Source organism: Brachionichthys hirsutus, chromosome 14 (assembly GCF_040956055.1).
Source record: "Brachionichthys hirsutus isolate HB-005 chromosome 14, CSIRO-AGI_Bhir_v1, whole genome shotgun sequence".
In the NCBI taxonomy this organism is placed as follows: Eukaryota; Metazoa; Chordata; class Actinopteri; order Lophiiformes; family Brachionichthyidae; genus Brachionichthys; species Brachionichthys hirsutus.
In genome coordinates, this window is record NC_090910.1 from 4,709,207 (window position 1) to 4,730,873 (window position 21,667).

The 21,667-nt window shown below is 44.1% G+C and overlaps 1 protein-coding gene across 1 annotated transcript in view; it reads left to right on the forward strand.

The window, feature by feature from the left end:
* The first annotated feature begins 12,100 nt into the window (after window positions 1–12,100).
* Window positions 12,101–21,667, forward strand: part of LOC137904047 (cyclic nucleotide-gated channel beta-3-like) — an 11,936-nt gene continuing 2,369 nt past the window's right edge. Inside the window, exons 1-16 of the mRNA XM_068748212.1 lie at window positions 12,101–12,235; window positions 12,673–12,727; window positions 14,181–14,232; window positions 15,408–15,571; window positions 15,666–16,117; window positions 16,187–16,237; window positions 16,306–16,396; window positions 16,464–16,524; window positions 17,237–17,359; window positions 17,649–17,790; window positions 18,004–18,163; window positions 18,246–18,343; window positions 18,424–18,507; window positions 18,567–18,685; window positions 18,754–18,906; window positions 19,210–19,359. Coding sequence (XP_068604313.1) covers window positions 12,101–12,235; window positions 12,673–12,727; window positions 14,181–14,232; window positions 15,408–15,571; window positions 15,666–16,117; window positions 16,187–16,237; window positions 16,306–16,396; window positions 16,464–16,524; window positions 17,237–17,359; window positions 17,649–17,790; window positions 18,004–18,163; window positions 18,246–18,343; window positions 18,424–18,507; window positions 18,567–18,685; window positions 18,754–18,906; window positions 19,210–19,359 — 2,090 coding nt within the window. The remainder of the gene's footprint in view (window positions 12,236–12,672; window positions 12,728–14,180; window positions 14,233–15,407; window positions 15,572–15,665; window positions 16,118–16,186; window positions 16,238–16,305; window positions 16,397–16,463; window positions 16,525–17,236; window positions 17,360–17,648; window positions 17,791–18,003; window positions 18,164–18,245; window positions 18,344–18,423; window positions 18,508–18,566; window positions 18,686–18,753; window positions 18,907–19,209; window positions 19,360–21,667) is intronic.

Consider the following 21,667-nt stretch of genomic DNA (forward strand, 5'->3'; position numbering starts at 1 on the left):
CCTTGGTCTCAGTTTTTGTTGTGCCTGTGTGACAACACACCTCACCACGTTTGTGTACATCTAGTTATGCGTGCAGAAGATATTTTTTAGAAGCATGAGAGCTGCCATGCCTGCATTGCATAAGTGTGACAGTGTGTGTGTCTGCCCCAGAACATACAACAATTAAATGTACTCATACATTTATCATGACAACCCACCTCAGATTGAATCAAAAAGGCTAAATAAATAAAGAACAGACCTTTCAACCTTCTCTAATGTGTAATTCTAATAACAACATGACCATCATGTCTCACAGACCGTTAGAATCCACCCAACAATTCAAACAGGTATCATGATTGATTAATAATTCAGAAAATTCATATTTTACTAACGTTTTTCTTTTTTGTGTGTGTCTAGCTTGGTAGGTTTTGAAGATCCATCTGATTTGGAACAGTTTAAGCTACAATTTGATATCAGTCCATGTCTGTGTTATTCATTCTCTCATGTTCACATGAGCTCTATGATGTAAACATTCTGGATCACCAGATCTCGAGTATTTCCTGGATCCAGATCTGACTTTGGTAGATTTTATGTTGGTATCTAACCATAACCCCTTAACCCACGATGCTCTGGATCCACATGCTGATGCTTCGACTAGCAACAGGATCTCAATGATTGTTCCTTGGCTCATACTCTACCTAATGACATAATACAATCTTTACTGTTTGTGTAATCCTGCTACAGAAAAACAAAGGCTAGATAAATGCAAACCTCAGAAGGTAAACATGTGACTGATGCTGGTTTTCAAACCCACTTTGTTGTATTGAATTCAACATATGTGCCATATGACCTCCAGCAATAACCGTGGCAGGAGGTCCTTTCCCTTCTTGCACCAGAAGCAATAAACTGCTTTTAATAGAACCCCTCATTTGCCAAAAGATAACTTTACAGCTCTGCTCAGACTTCCAAGTTATATTTGTGAGATTTTAACCTCTGTATAAAAACATTTATTGGTGCTGGTGTTTTTTTGTTTTTTTATTCTTGTCTGATATTTATTATCCCCCACCTCATGTTGATCTCTGCAGACACATTTGGTCGCTATTCTCATTATAGGCTGTATAGTAAGAACCATTTTCTTTTATTGAGCATCCAAGCAGCTCACCCAGTAAACGACCAGGCTACACCGGTCCCATATTGACTGCGGCTCCTCTCCTGGTTCAGTGAACAAACAGAGTCACAGCCAAAGCAGGCTGGCTATCGTATTTCCATATCCACTCTGACGTGATTGTGCCTATTGATTGTGCTCTTCCCAATGGCTGCTAATAAATACCTTTTTGCTTCAGCTGCAGCAGTTTTCCCCTGAGCTTGCATCTCTAATGCTGCTCCATCCTCCATTTGCTCCGAGTGGTGCCGCCAGTCATTGCTTTCAATACAATAAATAAAGATTTAAAGATTTGTAATATGTGCCAAATAGATGGAAAATGATAAAAGATGGCTTTATAAGAGCGGCCTTCAGCTGAGATAGTGTGTGTGTCCTGGCATTATGTGCAGGCTGTCTATCAGACTTCCATTTGTTGAATCATTGTTGTCTGGTTTTACCCACCAGCAGGTCGAGTGGTCGGAGTGTTGTGTGACATTTTGTTGCAGCAGCATCCAGACAGCAGATTGAGCAACACTACAGCCCGCTGCTAGCCCCTGCACAGTAGTACTAATAATGCATCCGGTTTTATATAGCACTTTGTTTTTTTTGTAGACACTCAAAGACGCTTTATATTGTGCATTATTCATTCGCTCCATACTTGGTGGTGGTGAAGCTGCCCCGGGGCAGACTGACAGGAGCGAGGAGCCCTCCTGACCACCACCGACATTCACTCGCTCACTACATTCACACAGGCGATGTGGGTTAAGTGTCTTGCCCAAGGACACAACGACAGTGTACACATGTGCCAGAATCAAACCACTGACCAGTCGATCATAGGACGACCCGCGTCGCCCCAGTCACTCTGCTGAGGCAGCAATTGGTTACGGTTCATTTATCAGACCTCAGTGCACCAAAAAAAGGTTGACATCACCATTCATGAAATGAAAATATTGTCATTTTATTATGATTGCCTTGATTTATTAGCCTCGCTTGCATCTGAAACATCTCGGCAGCTATTTGATGGATTAGCATGAAAGCTTAACGATACCCCAAGGATGAATCCTACCGACTTGTTGATGCCCTGACTTCATTTAGTGCCACCGCGAGGTTCATATTTGTGGGTTTCAGTGAAATGTCTTGACAGCTGTTGGATATATTACCATGAAATTTGGTTTGGATGTTCATTTGTCCTTCAGGATGAATGTTCATAGCTGAGGCAATCCTCTGACTTTATCCGAAGACATTCTAACTTTGAAACTCTATTTTCTAATTAATTAGGACCAGATACCACAGATTCAATCACATACCCATCAACCCTAGCTATAATTTGTGTTTCGCACTAATTAGAAAAAGCTAATATGCTCAACTGAAATGGTGAGTGTGCGGGATGAGTCGGATTGGGTCGGTCACCATCAACACACAGGGTGTGAGAGTGGGCAGTCAAAATGGTGAAAAGAAGCTGCATCCTAACACATTTTACTATTTTCCATGAATTCAAGGAAATATGAACAACAGAACTCCAGAAGGGGAAAAAAACACATTTGAAGAAGATAGCGCTTCATTATCTGAATTAAAGGCGTGGAGAGGGAGGAATAAACGTGACGGACTGATTGTAAACTCTAATTTTTCTCCTTTCTGTGCTTTACTTTGCTAACAGTAGTGAGCCACCACAAAACATCTGTACACTCCCTGTGATGTATTATTATTATTATCGTAATTATTGTTGAGGGTCACATCCCTCCTCAGCCCCCTCCCCACCCCCACCCCTCTCTCTCTCTTCTGTATTCAGGCTCAAGTTCTGTCTCGTCTAGCATGTCCATGTCGATTTACTACAGAACCTCATTCTGGGTCCAAATCGTCTAATTAAAAGCATTATCTTGCATTACAGTGTGTTTCATTCTCATTCCTTCTGACTAGAATCTGAATAAAAATATATCTATATATATATTATATAATCTAAAACCTTTACCGAGCTGCCGTTTGTTTGTGCTCTGCTGTTATGTGTGATAATGTCTGGGAAACACAGACATGTGACATGTCGTTTGTTTCATGAACTGCCGAACGATCCATAAGGAAAGCAGATCACGATGCTGAAAGAGATGAGAGCAGGCGGACCGCTGCACCTTTTCTTTGAAGTCCGAGAATTCAAAGGACTTTTATCGTGGCTGCCACACGTAGATACTTCGCTGATATTTCAGTCATTTGGGATCATTGATAGAAGAACTGCAGACAAGGTGCCATTGACCAAGGAGACGATTACAAATCACAACCCAAAATTTCTACGCCACCTCACAATAACAGAAGAAAGGAAATGGAAATAGTCCTTTTACACTCTCTGCTGGAACAGGCCTGGAAAATGGAGCAGGAAAAAGTCATTCAATAAAAACGGGGGCGGGGGGGGGGGGGTGATTTATAAAGAAACATAAATAGAAGAAATCAGAAAGAAAAACAGAGTGAAAGTGCTCACAAAGCAGGTTCAGTGGCGGTCTGGGCTTCCTTTGGAAAACAAGGAAGGTTCCACTGTGCTCACATCAAGGGCTCTCGTTCCTCTGGCCATTACCCATGAGCACCAGAACTGGACGCCCTTCCCATCCCCTCCCAGAGAGAGGCGTCATCTCACACAGTCACCGTGGAGGGACAGGTGCTGCGTCCCAGCAGGATAACCAGGAGGGGGTGGGGGTGGAGGCGGGGGGGCAGCGTATGCAATTCCTGTCTGGCAAAATGTCAGGCTCTCACGGGAACAAGTCACAGGAAATCTGCAGTGTGTGTGTGTGTGTGTGTGTGTGTGTGTGTGTGTGTGACTCCACCTCCCATGTCCATGCGAGTGAAAATCTGGTGAGGCAGCAGGCATCGAGGCGGAAAGAACCCAATGCTCTATAGGAAGTGATTTAAGGTCAGCAGTGCTGCGTAAACTGAGTACATGATACACGCATAGGAACACATCATAAATGCATTTCAGCAGGTCTGTGGTAAAAATCCAGCAACCTGTTTGAGTCGCATGAAGCCTGAGCAACACCTCGACCTGCACGAACCAAACTCAGCTCCCACAGGATCGCCCACTGTGGGGTAAAAGCGTTCGTTAAAAATGAATCGCTGCTGCCGTCCGACTGGCAAGAAACTTGCACTTTGAGAGGTTGTTGTGTTTTTTTTTCTTTGTGTGTGCAGTTTGTGTGAAGTCGCATGTTATTATAAAGTTGTTAAAGGCAGCCCTTTTTCTTCATTGTGCAGGATTCCTTCTGTAGGTCACATTTCTGTAATATATACAGAGGTGTTGATCTCAGTGTGTGGATTAGGCGGAGGTGTAACATTAGAGTTGAGGGTTGGTATGCGAGGTGTTCCTTGCCTTCCGGTCCACCAGCTGGCTGCAGGTTTCTGCGGGGAGTTGGCATTCTTCCTCATGTCTGTGGTTTCCCCCCCGAGAGCTTCTGTCTCCTCCCAAAGACACGCAGGTCAGGTGAAATGGAGACTCTAATTTGTCCATAAGTGTTAGTCCCATGATGGTCTGGAGTCCAGTCGACTTCGTACCCTCCCGTCTCTTTCCCGATGTGTGCTTGGGTAGGCACATCCCAAGGACGTCTGTGCACAAGGGAAAATAGGACTAGTAAAACGTTGATTGGGTTGATCATTGCTCATTATTTCATGTGGCATTGAAATACATTGGAATACATACGGCGCTGTGTTCCTCAATGATTGCACAGCCTCTGCATGAGCAGTCCGAAGTACAGCTAAAACAAAGGAGATTTTATAAAATTATAGTTCTCAAGTCTTTTATGAGAAACTCGTTTTCTCACATGCAGATGGAAATGTAAAATACGTCCTGTGTTGTACAAGAAAAACACTTAATTATAATTTACCATTATATCCAATTTTGGCATTTCTGAAGTTTGACGTTTTAGTTTTACATGAATGTTTGCATCTCTGCTTCAGAGTTTTAACCTCGACAACGCGTTTGATGTCGGCCTGATCCTGTGAGACAAAAGGCTTATAATTCACAGAGTGGGACGTATTTATGTCTCTTGTTGGTTCTGGAAAAGGAAAGGCTGCAGATGGTGGTTAGCAGGAGATTATAGTCACAAAGACTCCACAGACAAAAGATAAACTCCATCTTGAGAAATCCCCCGCTCAAGACGCTGATTACATTGTTCCACCGAGGCGATGTCTGGAAAGTGCATTGTAAATCAACAGAAATAGAACATGATGACTAAATAACTCACATTTGCCCACTTTAAAAGGGCGATTCGGTGTTTTAGGTCTGTTTGCAAGTTGTAAACCAAACACTGGTTGTATGTGGTATTTAAATGAATCACTCTTTTAGGAAGAAATAAATATGACACGTCTATCTTTAGTTATTTTATTTTTCATCTGCATTCTTTGAACTTGCCTCAAATTCTTGGCTTGAATGGAACTACAATAATAAGTCCCCTGCTATGCGCCGGCATCAGAAACGCTATTGAAAGCAACATTTTATCACTTTGAAAACACAAATTGGAAACACGATGTATCCACTCGAGATCGCTTCCACACAAAAAAGCACGACAGATTCCTCAAACCATGAAGAAGAAGATAAAACACACACACAGACCGAAAGCAGTTGGCATTCGCAGCGTCGATCTGACGACAGTTCTTGCTGCAGCTTCCAGAGGAAGTGGAGCTCGGGGGGGGGGGGGGGGGGGGGAATAGAGGAAATGGGAGGATTTTATCAGTGTCTCCATCTGTAGAGGGTGGGACAAGACAAGATGAGAGACACACCTTTCATTAACCTTCACCTTCCTCCTCTTGTTCGTGTGGGTGTGTGCGCGTGTGTGGGTGTGTGCGCGTGTGTGGGTGTGTGGGTGTGTGGAAGGGTCTAAACTTTACACTTCATCATAGTGAGGTTTCCAGTTGCTCCATGTGTTGCATTTCTTTTGCAATTTTTCACACTAGAGACATTCTGAGCTATGAGTATGTGGGGGGAAATAAAATAACTAAAAATTCAGTGACAGGGATAAACTGATTTGACTAGCAAAAACCCTACTATTGTCATCTGCCGTGGTTGTTTCCATGGTGACCGCTGAGGGTTGAGAAACATCAACATCAAACCATGGTGTAAAGTGAGACACAACAAAAGACAGAATATACAGAGGTGAAATCAACATGAAACTTAAAGCTGGTAGAATCTACAGACGAGTGAATTAACAAGGAGAGAGAGGGAGCGATTTTCAGTGGGTGATTATATATCCCTATATGTAAAATATAATGTATTATATTCAACATCAGTCTGCTTAAAATTCAGACAGCTGTAAAAAAGGAACAACATTCAGTAAATCCAGAAATGTATTTTCTTCTTCTCCCGGGTAAAGCAACAAAGAATGTGACAGGTTCTGACAGCTCGGAGAGACTTCCTTTATCATTGTTGGTGGCGCGGTGGTTGAGAGGGTCGTCATAGGATTGAGAGGTTGGTGGTTCGATTCCCGGCTCAGGCACATGTGTACGCTGTCATGCGCACGCGGCGACCAGCAGCAGACTACAGTTAGAAAGTGTCACTGCTGTAAACCAAATTGCCCTCCGAGGGACAAAATCAATAAAAAGTGTTTAGTTATTTCTCTGACATGATAAAGCTGTTGTGAAATATGGAAAATATACCTTTCCTAAGCTGAAAATAAGATGAATAGATGTGTTTTTGAATTTGCTGCCAAAACTTATCAAGCTGTAAAAGATGCCTGTAACTAAAACAAATAATAATCCAATGCGGCTAATCTAATCAAGGCACATGTGGTCAAGTGTTTTAATCCTGCAGTAAATTAATAAATCCAGAAGTTTATGCAGTGCTTCTGATGCTATTGTGTTCTTAAATGTCACTAAGAGCTCACAAAGGCAATTATACACATAAAGAGCTAATGCTGGAGAGCTGCACCAGCAGTAACCGAAGGAAATGCACACTATGAATGTGTGTTACTATGGCTACCAAATGATTTTACACTTAGCATTTGAGCCTGCACAACTCTTAAAGAGAAAGCCTGTCAGATCACTTTCGGAGCTATTCGTGTTTAGCAATTAAAATCGCATGTCTCATTTAAAAAAAACCTTGAACCGTGACCCACCTGTTCTGGTTTTGACTGACAGCTTGCGCACCAACCACAGACAAACCCTCCAGGGATCATTTAAACTGATCCAAACAGGATATGTGTGAAAGCACAGGGAAAGGACAGCGCTTCAAAAGTGTGTGTGTGTGCGTGTGTGTGCGTGTGCGTGTGCGTGTGCATGTGCGTGTGCGTGTGATCTTGATCATCCTTCAAAGAAACTTTGAAGTGAAGCCGTCACCAACTGTCACTGACAGTAGAAGTTCAGGTCAGTTTGAGTAATTGGTGTAAAAGTGACGAATCCTTTTCTAATCCCTAATCTATCATCTCAATTACAAGGCTAGTAATTACCGGTAGGCATACATTTAAAATTCTCTAACAGTTTTATTTAAATTTTCCAAAATGTGATATCTCTCTCAGCTTTTTTCTTTTTCTTTTGCCGACTGTGAATCATTTTCGTGGCGCAGAACTGTGAACTATCTCTATTGTACTAATGTGTGTAAACATAGTGTATTAAATAATACACAAACATTCAGCCTTTATTTTCTCTATGAGCTGTCTCCTGCCGAAACGCCCACTTTCCCTCGTGGATCATGAAAGTGTCTTCCCATCATGTCCGCCCTCAGTCGGCGCGACTAATCCAGGAAGCGTTGACCGGGGTCGAATACGTTCCAGCGACGGTTGACCTGTGCGAGGCTCAAAGTGTCCCCATAAGGAGGCCTGCGGCTTAATGCTGGCCGACAGCTTTGTCATGTCAGCTTTGATTGGGGCCGAGGGGCGTGTCAGACGCTGATGCAAAGACGAGAGAAAAAAGAATGGAGCTGTTAACAGTCATGAGAAATAGTCACCATGTCAACGGGACAGCATCCGCTCACCTCTCAGACAGCGCTGATCCACGTGACCGGCCGTAGTTCCTCTGCACACCAGCTACACTAAAACACGCACTGGGTAACACGTGCTCTCAAAACACACACATCTTCACCTAGAAGAGCCAGTAAGGCATCAGTCTGTGACCTGGGGCGGCTGTGGCTCAGTTGGTAGAGTGGGTTGTCCAGTGATCAGAAGGTTGGTGGTTCGAATCCCAGCTCTGACTGCCTGCATGTCGAAGTGTCCTTGGGCAAGACACTGAACCCCAAATTGCTCCCAGTGGGTCTGGCTGCACCTTGCATGGCAGCAGTTGCCCACTGGAGTATGAATGTGTGTGTGACTGGGTGAATGTGAGGCCTCATGTAAAGCGCTTTGAGCACCGCGAAGCGGTGGAAAGGCGCTATATAGGTGCAGTCCATTTACCATTTACATCATGGAAAGAGCGAAACAAAGAGAATGTCAGGCAATCAAATTGACCTCAACTGTAGAAGTTCTCCCATGAAAGCGCGTCTCTGTCCTCATTTCTTCACCTCGTCTCACCTTCCTCCACACTTTAGTTATAGCAGCTGAAACTTGCATCGGTTTTGCAGCAGCGACTCTTCTGAGTTAATGTTCTAGGTTTCCATACAAATACATCCAGACAAATAACAGTAAGATAAAAGAGGAAGCTGTCCAGTAATATAAATAAATGTGTTTTACATGTTCTATTGTTAGGGAAGTAATCAAATGGAAAATTCCCTGAGATATGTCTCCTCTGTTTATCAGATATGATTTAACCAATCGTAAAAAAAAAAAGCTTTTGACATCAAAACATTATCCAGAACATTTCTCATCATCAGATCTTAAGCATTAATTGGATTTGACTGCGAATGAATATCTCTTTTCTTTTCCGTGGGACATATTTGTGTTGTCATGACAACAGATGCTGCTGTCTTTAAAATGCTCATAATTCACACAGGTGTCTCTTTTTTCGCTTTCTTGAGGCTCGGACTAATTGCAAGCAACAACATCTGGCTGATTCACATGTATCAATATACATGGTTTGCATGGATCCATATTTGGAGGAGGAGTTCTGAAAGGATGCTCTGCCCCCATCTGGTAGCAGACAGAACTGCAGCACAACCGACAGGACTGGGACCTCATCTGACACCAATGCTCAGATATTCCTTTTGAAGATGGATTTAGGACTAATGGCGCTTGTAGAATCGCATAAATATGATTTTAATGTGTGTGATCAAACACTTTGCTCATGTGCAGTTTATACAGGAAAGACTGATTTATTTATAAGCACGCAAACACGATTAAAGTACATATTTGCTCTTGGGGGGGCTGACTTAAATTGATGGAAAGTATTCTAAAGCTGACTGCAACTAATGCAATGCCTTTAGTAAGAGGAAGTATGTCTACTTTCTTTGTAGCTGTAAATACTCAGACTGCTGTGGTTTAATTCTGGTCCTGCAGCAGTTTAAAATAATTTTTTTAGGATGCATTGTTTGCAGCTGGGCTGCATTCTGATGCCAAATTGTATTCAAGCACATTGAAAGAGAAACTAATTAATAAGCAATGAATTTCAATCTCACTTATGTCATCTGCTCCATCAGCAGCTGTCTCGTCAGCACCAGCTGATCACATATATAGCAGCTAAAAACACATTTTCTGATGCATTTATGCAGCAACACGTCTAGAAATATGACTTCAGGTGAATGCTAACAGTGAATGCTAACAGTGCTATACAGTGGCTGGATGAGCAGGTAAGACATCATAAGTCAATAAACATTTACGTTGGAATGATTTTCAAGATATGTTGGTGTATTTGAAGAAAAATGATTTTAAAAAATCAACGTAAATTCTTTAAACCAAACCAATCAGTCTGCATCTGTCCAATCACATCGCGTTAAATCAAACCACAGCTAAACGGTTCAGTCAGCGACAGTCAAAAATGAAAATACGTTCAAGCTTATGAGCCAGAGCTCCCTTTAATATTCTCTGTACTGGTGGGTTTATGAACTTTTTATTGACGCCCATCATCCCTCTACAGGAAACCTTGACTGTCAAAAAGCTTTCTTTTTTTTTTACCACCATTTTCCGTCCTTTCACTGAAGATTCTCAAAAGTAACTGAACGGGGCTTCCTTTCCACGCCTCTGTCGTCGAGGTAATCATCGTGCAGTTTCCACCTTGATTGCTCCATGAATTGGCCTCCGTTGGTGGCCGTTCCTATAATCTCCAGAGCCCTGGCTGAGAGGAGCTTTGTGCTACACCGATTAGCGTGGTGACTCATTCGGTGTGTCAACAGAAGCCAGATGGCTCAGCCCCCTCCGCTTTGTGACATTTGTGATATGAAATTGTCTCCTGCTGCTCCATTGTAAAGCTCTATTCTTCATCGTGCTCCTGAGTGACAGGTAAGAGTGACGTGTTTCCTTCTTGCTGAGCTTCAGCTGGCATGCTCGCCTCTAAAGGGTCACGCTACTCTTATTTTGACCACTTCCTATTTTTGCTTGTTTTTTTTTCACTTTTCCCTGAAGTAGTTAAACCGCACAAGACAAGCTCAGGGTTGCGTTCCTCCTCCGCAGCAATCTCAGGTGCCAGGCTACGGTTTAATTAGATGGATGGAAGAAACGGATAGGATCTAACGACCTGTCTCACTGCACCAGCAGAAAGAACGAGAGGCTTACAAAAGAGCGCTGGTACTCATCTGCTTCCTCCACTCGTCTCCTCCTTTCTCATGTCCCAGACAAGTCAATGGCCCTTGAGAGCTCTCGGAGATGCACACAAAGCCTGGATGTGACCCTGTCGGCTGTTTGTTAGTCGTTCTCCGCCGTGACGAGAGGAGCGAGGCGTCGGGCTGTGGGTGGAGCTGGTGGGAGAGAGAGACTGATGCAATTTTATTTTCAGCAACTCAAGTGAGCCTCACATGGATGGGGGTTAAATGAAAACGCAAAACCGTGCAAACATAACGGAAGGAGAATTTAGGAGCAGATGCAGCCATGCATGAATTTCCCAATCAAGGGCTATTGATAATGATGATGATGATGATGATGAAGTCAGACAAATGTATTGGTGATATTGAGTCTATATGCAGTGACGTATTAATGTACTGTGTGTACTTGGATTGCAGAGTGATGGAGAGAATGTGGAAAGGAAGTGGAGAATCGTGTGCAGGCAGGCTGGAACGGAGGAAAGTATCAGGTGTGTTTATGTGATAGGAGAGAGTCAGCGAGGATGAAGGGAAAGGTCTACAAGACAGTGGTGAGGACAGCCATGATGGACGGCTTAGAGACAGTGGTGAGGACAGCCATGATGGACGGCTTAGAGACAGTGGCTCTGAGGAAAAGACAGAAGGCAGAGCTAGAAGTGGAGGAGATGAAGATGCTGAGGTTCTCCTTGGGAGTGACCAGGTTGGATAGGATTAGAAATGAGACAATGAAAGGGACAGTGAAGGTTAGACGTTTTGGAGACAAGGACTGAGAGGACAGACTTTGATGGTTTGGACATGTCCAGAGGAGAGACGGGGACTATATCGGTAGAAGGATGCTGAGGATGGAACTGCCAGGGAACAGGACTAGAGGACGACCCGGGAGAAGAGACATGGACGTAGTGAGGGAGGACATGAGAACTCCGACTGAAATCCTCTGTCTGGAATGATCTACCTGCATATTCCTATATTCCTGGGCATCTTTTCCAGGTTGTTCAAATTGATTCTTATTTCCACATTTTCCACATTTCTTTTACGTGCATCAATAAACACATTAATTATAAACCGTGTCTTCTAGACGCATAGAATTAGCTATTAATAATAATTGCATTGTGCACAGATGCATTTAACAGCATGTGATGTGTGCAGAACCAAGCGCCGCACGAAAAGGGAGAGAACTACTGTAAGCCTATTGGGGTGTTATGGGAGGGAGATGCAGGGCTTAGATGTTACTGGGGGGGGGGGGGCGGGGGGGGGGGGTACTCTGTGCAAGAGTATTAGTGTTGTTATAGCAGAGGGATCCAGCCATTCTCTACAAGCCTCCTGCAGACGGCACGCCAATGCAGCTCAAGGTTTGAGACATGTTTGGCAAGTTCAAGGAGCTCTTGAGGGGCCTCCAGGTGCAAACAGTTTCAGGAGGACCTGCTCCTGCTCCTGCTCCTGCTCCTGCTCCTGCTCCTGCTCCTGTTCCTGCTCCTGCTCCTGCTCCTGCCAAGGTAAGACTCTATAGTCTCTAGCACCGATTGAGGTGGCGCCTTGTTCTGTGGCGCTTTTGCATCCTTTCATTATCTTTCACACTCTTCACTGTGTGTCAGGAAGAGGAGGAGGAGCAGCCGAGACTGAAATCAAGCATGACCCCCAAAAAAACACCAAACATTGGCACCAGCCTGTAATGAAGACAGTTTTGATGCATGTTTCTCTCCTAGGATCAACGCAGTGGCTTCCTATCTGCCTGTCGCTCTTCACCCTTGTCAGCTTACAGCCAAATTGTTTCATTACAAGGACATTATTGAAAGCGCTCCAGTCTATCAGCACAGCAAATCATTTGGTTAATGCTAAATTTGTTTTTAAAAACGTTGTCTAAATTAACATGTCTCCCTAATGGTTGCCCTTTGATGAATGTGACTGTGTGGAACATGATTTGTGGCCGCAGGAGGAGAAACCGGCCGATAAAGGGAACGAGGCCAGGAAAGAGGCGGGACCACGAGGTGAGCAAGCATTGATTCGAGAGGCTGACGCAACAAATTCTCTAATTGAAATTGCCAGACGAGCTTCTAAGGAAAAACGGCAAATATCGGAAGTGTTGCAGCTCCTCTCTAAGTTATTGATATTTACAGAAACTTTATAGTTGTGGGAAATACTGGGTTCTCACAAACTAATTTTACTACTTTAAAAGAAGTTGCCACATGATAATAAAGCTATTGTTTACAAAGCCTTTCTGAAAAGCAAAGTTACAAAGTCTCCTTGCATGAAAGAAAATTCCCGACAATAAATTAAATACATAATTAAAATTCAATACATGAAAGATAAATTAGACAAAATAATGAAATGCAAGGCTTTAAAAAAAAGAGCCCTAATATCCTAGACTCCAACCAGTGATGTGCGGCAAGTGTTTGTGTTCTTCATCTTCGTCTTCAAAGGCTGTGAGCAGCGATTTATGTGAGCTGTAATGTTTGGACGTTGCATTAGAAGGAGGAGGAGATGAAAGTGGAAAGTAATAAGAACTGAACCCTTCCTCAGAATCAACTCCAGCAGCAGCAGCAGCTCTACCTGCTCCAGCAGCAGCAGCTCTCGCTAACCCCTATCATGCTGGACCTGAAGGGTAAGATCTGTGTTATTAGTAGCTGCTGCAGTTGCAAATTGAAGACAATTTCAACATTGCTGCAAAATATTTTTATTCCTACAGTATCTACACAGCCTCTAATCTCCACTAGCTGTCCAACATGCCTGCCAAGAAACATCTCAAACCAGTATCAAATCAATTACCCAATGCACGCTAAATAATCACATTCCCCAGGAAGATGGCAAACAGAGACAGAGATAAGAGCAGCATGTGAGATCTTTATCCTCTGGTGCAACATGATTATTAACAGGAAGATGACCTGAAAGTGGATTAAAAGCTTTTCTAGATTTAAGGAGCTCGCCATGACGGCTTCTGGCCCGGCATAGAAACAATGAAGGCGACTCCTAATCGCATACTCCTGCTCTGTGTGAGACGTCATGTGATGAGATTGTCTCATTGCTTATTCATACTGGAAGAAGGGCCAGGCTTCATGTGGAGCAGAGCTGAAATGTGTCAGCCTAAGATAATAACCAGCAGCCATCAAGGCTTCAGATGCGACGCTAATGTGCTGAACTTCACGGCAGGGCTACACTGGTATGGAAAGATTACTGCTGTGTTAAAGGAGCTGAACTCCTGGTACTGTAACGTGGCACAGACGCTCCTCTGCTGTCATATCCAGGAAGTCATGCTCGGTTATGTTTAGTTTTTGTCTTGTGTCTGTGTTTCTCCCACTTCCTGTTTTATTTTGGTACTCATCCCTCCTTTCAGACGCTGACTTCCTCCCTTTGTGTGATTGTCAATCCCGCCCCGATTGATTCCACCTGTGTTCCCCTACCTGGTGTGTTGGATTGTTTGTGTCTCCCTTTGTCCTGTGCCAGTTCTTCCTCGTGCTCTGACCCAGCAAACCGGCGCCAGCCCATCTCACGTCATGTTAAGTGAGATTTGGATTTTGATACTTTGTTACTTTGCTCAGTTTCATGGTCATAGTTATGTTCCTCTGTGAGATTCATTTTCTGTTGATACTTTGTTATTAAAACTTACTGAATTTAACTTTCCTTTGAGTCTTGCATTTGGGCTCAGATCCTAGTTTGCGTCCTCCTGACACTCTTTACGCTTTATGTTCATACAATTAAAAGCTCCAGTCTTCTGTGGCAAGGCAAATCTGATTAAAATAAGTTCAAATCTGATTTAAACGATCAAATTAAACGTTTGATTAAGATTATTTAGAGGGAGTTATGTTGCAATACATTTTAATGACTAGACAAAGGAATTCTTCCTGTTTCCCCAGGATGATGTAATTCTTACCTTTGTCCACTTGGAGGCGACATATCAACAAACTGGTCCTTTCTGCTGGTGCTGCTGAGGCTGAAACTACTTTTGTCTGAGTGTTTAGATTTAGATGGTAAATGTTCAGACATTTTTGCCAGCTAATGAAAGCCTTTAAATTTTCTTTTCAATTTTTCACAAGGGACCTTTTGGTGTTTCTTGTATTTAAATATCTGAAACAGCTGCCTAAAAAGCAAGGAGAGCTGTGAAAGCTTCACAAGAATGAGCTGTAACATGCAAATACATTCACATACTCTTTGCCTGCTCCCGGAGTTGAGGAGCCATCCATCCGCTTTGTGGTGGCCATAATAGGAACGCTGAAGAAATGTTGTTTGTTTCTGCTCTGAATATTTAAATACGTTGAAGCTGTTTGAAGTTTTAAAGCTCAAAACACAAACTGAGTCTTGCTGCTGCTGCAAGTCCGGTCTGTAACAGCGACTGGCATCAACAACTCTAAATTATATTGCAAATGAATTGTGCCTAACCAGTTATGTAATGAACATTCTATCAATAGGGAGATACTGCAGTGTCTCCCCAGCCCCCCCAAAAAAGCATACGTGTTTCCCTGAAAACAAACTCATTCAGTTTGGCACTCCTTTAGAAATAAATATTGGAATGCAAAAGTAAAAAAAAAAAAAATGGAATTCACAAAATTTCCGTGAAACGTGCTTCATCAACGGACCTTCTTGGACATTATTATTCTTTTTGTCCCGTTATTGTCGAGTTTTTAGAAGGCTGTCTTGATGTTTGCGAAGGAGTGTGTCATTCTTCATCTTCAGACCAGCAGAGCCTCCTCTACCTCCACCTCCACCCATCAGGATCAACAAGTGTTCCGGTGAACAGCTCGGAGCCGTCGTCAAACGCGTGCGAGAGAGGCCGGAGGTCTACAAGGAGGAAGCGGCTGATCCGTGTGCTTCATCGCCAGAGATCATCCCTCCTGCCAGTGAGTCCAGAAACACGGCCGCTCCTCTTACTGGTCATGACTGGTTTTCGCTGGGCCTTTGCTGGGAGCTGGGTTTTCTTTTTTGTCCTTTCAGCTCCTGTGCTATGCCGAGACGACTGCTCGGGGGACGTGGAGGAGAGGGAACGGCAAGCGGAGGAGTCGAGGATAGAAAAGGAGGAGGGAAGAAAGGAAGCAGAGGGTGAAGAAGACAAAATGCACAAGAGAGACACGCAGACCAGCTTGTTGGAAGCGGCCTGGCATTCGGTGGATGTGGCGCTGAAGCCGATGGAGGATCTGATGGACCCAGTGCTGGGGTCGACCTTTGACCCCTTCACGGACCGCCGATACATCGCCTGGCTGAGTCTGGTCGCTCTGGCCTTCAACTACAACGCCTGGTTCGTCACGGCCCGCCTGTGCTTCCCGTACCACACGGAGGCCGCCATCCCTTACTGGCTCGCTGCAGATTTGCTGGCCGACCTCATCTACCTCACGGACTCCATCTTATTCCAGGCCCGTAAGCAGCTCGTCGAGGGAGGAGACGTCATCGTGAGTCTCGTGGCTATGAGGATGAGGTTTGTCCGAGCTCGATGTGTCTAAGCGCTCCTTTCTTCACAGAGAGACAGAGCGAGGACAAAACGGAACTACAGAGACACGGACAGGTTTAAGGTGCTGCAGGCTTGAATGCTTGGATGACCTCCTCTCAGTTATCTCATGCATCTGTCTCTCCTCCTCAGCTGGACATGATGGCCCTCGTGCCCTTCGACTTGCTGTACCTCCAGTTTGGATTCAAATCCATTTTCAGAGCCAATCGTCTGCTGAAGGTGGGTTTGCTCGCGTTGCAGGCCGCCGTTCCGGAACCAGAGTGACGCTTCCATCCTCCTCCTCTAGGCAGGTACGTTCCTTGAGTTCAGTGACCGTCTAGAGAGCAGCATGCCCAAGGCTTACATCTGGAGGTAAGTCAGGTGATGTTATGTAATCGACAACTAATGTAATGCCGTTGTTGTTGTTGTTGTTGTTCAGGTGTGATTATGAGATAACAAATGAGCAAAAGGTTTTGAAAAAGTGGTCCAGCTTCATTCATCTTCTGATCCGTTACCGGGTCGCGGGTCATGCTGGAGCCTATCCCAGCAGTCAATGGGCAAAAGGTCGGGTACACCCTGGACAAGCCGCCAGTTCGTTCACACACACACACACACACACACACACACCTATGAACATTTTAGTGTAACCAATTAATGTAATTTGCATGTTTTGTTGGTGGGAGGAAGCCGGAGAACCCGGAGAGAACCCACACAGACACGGGGAACACATAAAAGACCGCAAGTCAGGTTTGAACCTGCGACCTTCTAGCTGTGAGGCGACAGCGCTCACCTCTGCGCCACCGTGCGGCCTGCGGTCCAGTTTGGTCTCGAAAAATATTCCTCTCCTTGAAGGAATCATCCACAGCAGAGACAGAAACTTACAACAAGACATTTATCCATCTATATAAAAAAAAAGGTGTGTTGTTTGTTTCCAAGTTTTAAAGTCCTCATACAATTGATCTGCTCCTGTGGTATCGAGGCGTGACGAGTAGCGACAGCGCTGCAGTGTTGAATGTGAATGACTCCATCTGCTTTGAAGGCGGACTGATGAGAAGCAGGATAATGGCGCTGACGTTTCTGTTAGGGTCATCCGGACCATCGGCTACCTCCTCTTCGTGCTCCACATCAACGCCTGCTTGTACTACGTGGCGTCGGACTACCAGGGCATCGGGGAAACCAACTGGGGTTACTCTGGCCTCGGCAGCGCGTACGTGCACGACGCGTTTATCGCTGCTTGTGTTTGATACGCATCACACACACTGATTCGTCTAAATCTCACTGCGTTCGATAGGTTTAGGCTCCAAATGGCACTTTGTTAGGGTTTCAAAGAGAGAAATAATAATCATTTCTGAACGCATCTGATTTTAGTACCACAGCATCTGGATTGTATACCTGTTGTAGTACAATGACACAGTGAAGTATTTTTACACCATTATGGGAAGTTTTAAAAACTTGTGCAATTTTATTAACAGACGATTTAAATGTTGTGTGTTTAGTTACCTCAGCTGCTTCTTCTATGCGGAGAAATCCCTGCTGATGATCGCCGAGCTGCCGCTTCCAGACACCGTGTTCGGGCAGATATTTCAGATGACTAACTACCTTTTTGGGGCTTTCTTTCTGTCCGTCATTCTCAGCCAGGTAGTTGCTGTACACTGTAATAATATTTTTTAATAAATATTTGTTTTGCAATTTTTGTCTTTCTACCGAAGTTTTTTTTTTTTGCCTTTTTAATTTCAATTTGCAACTGAAATTGAAATAAAGGCTGTGACGTTTAGTCTGTGCATGCAAATCTAGAGTCCCAATAATTTTCCTTTTTTTTTTTTTCTCACAATCTGCGTTGTGCTGCCTCAGATGAGGGAAGCCGTCGGCGCGGCCACAGCTGGACAGACGTGCTTCCGGTCCAGCGTGGACAACACTGTGGATTACATGGTGGCCAACCGCATCCCTCCTCTGGTTCAGAACCGCGTCCGCACCTGGTTCGCCTACACTTGGGATGCTCAGGGCATGCTGGGTGAGGAACGCAGGGCTCGGAGCAGATTAAGAGTAAAAGGTCTCACGGACATTCTCGCGTTTCTGCATCATCTTGAGTTTAGATGAGTCCGAGCTCCTGGACAAGATGCCTCCGGCGATGAGAACCGCCATCGCTGCGGACATCAACCTGGCCACCTTCCAGAAGATCGACCTTTTCAAGGTACCTAACCAAGACCCCACAACACGGAATGAAACCAGCATGCGGCGAGGACGTAAATAAAGCGTGCGTCTGTCCTGCAGGGCTGTGACCAGCAGATGTTGGTGGACATGCTGCTCAGGCTCAAGTCTATCGTCTATCTGCCCGGAGACTTTGTCGTGAAGAAGGTATTATCATTTTGGATGTAGATTTGTGTCATCTTGCCGTTAAGTAAAACCCCCTGCAGGGTGACATCGGTAAAGAGATGTACATCGTCAAAAGTGGAGCGGTGCAGGTGGTGGGCGGGCCTGACAACAGCATCGTGTTTGTCACATTAAAGGCCGGCTGTGTGTTTGGAGAAATCAGGTAAGATAAAATAATGATAATTATTATTATTATTTGTAGAGATAATCTTTTTCTTTCTCCAATCTAAGTCTGCTGCAGTCGTCCAAAGATGGAGGCAACAGGCGGACGGCTAACGTCAAAGCTCACGGCTTCGCTAACCTCTTCGTCCTGGAGAAGAGGGACCTGTTTGACATCCTGGTCCACTACCCAGAGTCTCAGAAAGTTCTGGCCCGGAAGGGAAGGTGAGTCCAGACGCCTCGGCCCTACCAGACGGGAGGCGGCGTGCTGCTCCCGCCTCGCTGCCTCAAGCCAGGAAAATATCCAATGGGATAACACATCAGCAAACGCCTCTGACATGCTGACGCAATAATTGTAATAAATTGTTTGCAGGTTCGTCACGCAGCTTTTCATGACAGATTCTAGAATATTCTAGAGTGAGCTCTACTGTCTGACCCCGGCTGCTGTTGCGTTTTGAGCGTTTCCTGTCTCTGACCGTCCCTTCTATGAGACGGTCCTTCACGCAGGACTTTCCACTCTGTGTGCAGGAAGCTGATGAAGGCGAAGGGTCCCGAGGAGACGAGGAAAGGCCTGGCGCTGATCGGACCCAAACCAGCGTTCGGTGGAACCATCAGCGGAGCAGTTATTGATAAGATGAAGGTACCAACGCTGAAACCTGCGTCCGCGCCCGGTCCCAGGTGAGACGTCTTCCCCAGGCGGCTGCTCCAGACCAGAGACGGTCGCAGTGAGCGTTCCTTTTACGACTCGCTTTTATTTTCAGTCTCTGTTGGACTGAGGGTGGTTCTAGGATGCTTGAAGTGAGGTTGTCTGTGTTAATGCCTGAATGCAAATCAGGCCCTATAGAATGCACTAAAGTGAATGTTTTCTGAAAAATGTTTGATTCCAATTCTCTCAAATATATATTTCAATATGTTTTCAAACTATTGTAATGATACTCTAAAAATCTAAATATTAGTTATTGTGCCTAAAGGATAATGCTGAGAACAACTGCATATGTAATCTGTTTTGCATTGTCTGTATTTACTATAATCAATAAATGAAGTGAGGCTTGCTATTACCGCTATTTATAGAATTTGACACAATCATGTAGGGTGGGGATTCCTATCTCACCACCGAATTTCATCCGGATTGGATGCAGAATGGACTCAGTAAAAATATTAAATTTAGCATTGAAAACCACATTTACAGATTCAAAAATCTGTTAAAAATATGCATAAACTCTGATTCCCTTTTACTTTTCATGGTTGGGGAATAACTCTAATGGCCTCTTTTGCTTTTCTAACCGTGGTGTGCCATTGACAGATTGTATTCCCTTCAAACATTTTCTCAGTTCTTTATGCCAAAGTTCTGAAAACTTTAATCCATCCAGCATTCTTAGCATCTCAAATGTACAGGCAAGAGGGATTGCCATTGTTCTGTCTTTTGCACAGTGCTTCATGTGCTGCTTCCTTTTCATTATGGAGATAATACCACTCAGCAGAGCCTAACCCTCAGCCCTTCATTTACTGACATCAATGGCAGTAAGAAGCAATGGCTGTACTACCGCTCCCGGCCCAATACACACACACACACACCCACACACACACACACACACACACACACACACACACCACCTCTGACTCTCTTTCCCTGTCACGAGAGGAGTGCAGCCGGTTAAAGTTGTCCCACACCAATAAGCCCTCGTCTGTATGACCAAACTGCTAATGTTTGATAAGCAAAATCCTGGCCTGTGTTTTAGTACCATGAATGGTGGCGTGTGGGCTGGAGGCCCTTCACAATGCAGCTAGCACTAAATTGCTCACTCTTGCCTTTTGTCTGTGGCTTTGTGAAACACTTTGAGCCGCATTGCAGTTCCGAGAACAAAGGCCTCTGTGGGACAGAGTAAACTCATGTTAAATATGTAACACAGGATCCAGTGCAAATCTTGTTTGAATTAAGGTGTTCTCATGTTATATATTTCAAAAAGAGCTGCAGAATGTTTGCCTCAAATAACAATTTATAATTGCATCATCACAGTAATGCTTAATGTGTAGGTGTGTGCTCATGTTAACGTGAGGCAGGTAAACTGAATGATGGAATAAACCCATCTCGGTCATTTCGTTTTCATCTACAAAGCTTCATTAGATAGTGTTTCTGCTATTTATACTACATAGTCAACACAATGAGAAATGTCTTCAAATACATCTCTTACTTTTAAGATTGCCTGCAAGCTGTTTTTCCTCACGTATCTGGTTCTATCTTTTAGTTTTAATGTGTCAAAATGTCTTTCTGTCACTACCATTATCCCCACGCAAGCCCAGGATCGCCCACATCCAATCAGCTTTAGTCACAATCCCATTAATTGTATTAACAGTCAGACAGGAAGTAGCCAAGTTGGATTAATTGGCCTTTTCTATGCAAAGCAGGCATAGAGTAACAAGAATCCTGGACTGCATGAGTGATTATAAACCAATTTCAATGCTTTTCTCAAATTTAGGTAGAAATTATTTTATGCTAAATATTTTTGTTTTAGGTTTGCATACACTCTTGTTTCAGTCTGCACCGACTAGCTGCAGTTGAGCTGAAGCACCAAGGCCTTGTTTTCTCTTCCAGAAATGTCAAATGATGTCAACACTGTTTACTATCACTCACGTTCAATTTTTTCTGTTTTTTGCAGACTCAAACCCAGCTAATGCATTGCATGTGTCCCCTCTGGGCTCCCATACATCAGCCTTTAGCCCAAGGGAGTGTTTCAGGAAGCACGAATAATTTATTATTGAAATGCATAAAGGGGTGGAGTGGAGTGGGGACTCGCAAGACATATTTCAGAAAAATCCTTTGTAGATTAAGAGCACATCGGTGTGGGCAGTGGAAACACGCGTTCAAATCTAAATGTGAGTAAAAATCAAACAAACAAGCAAGAAATAAATTGAATGACTTGGAGCAAGAAATGTAATAAGGAATTTACATTCCCACATATCCCCATTTTAGCATTTATAAGTTGTT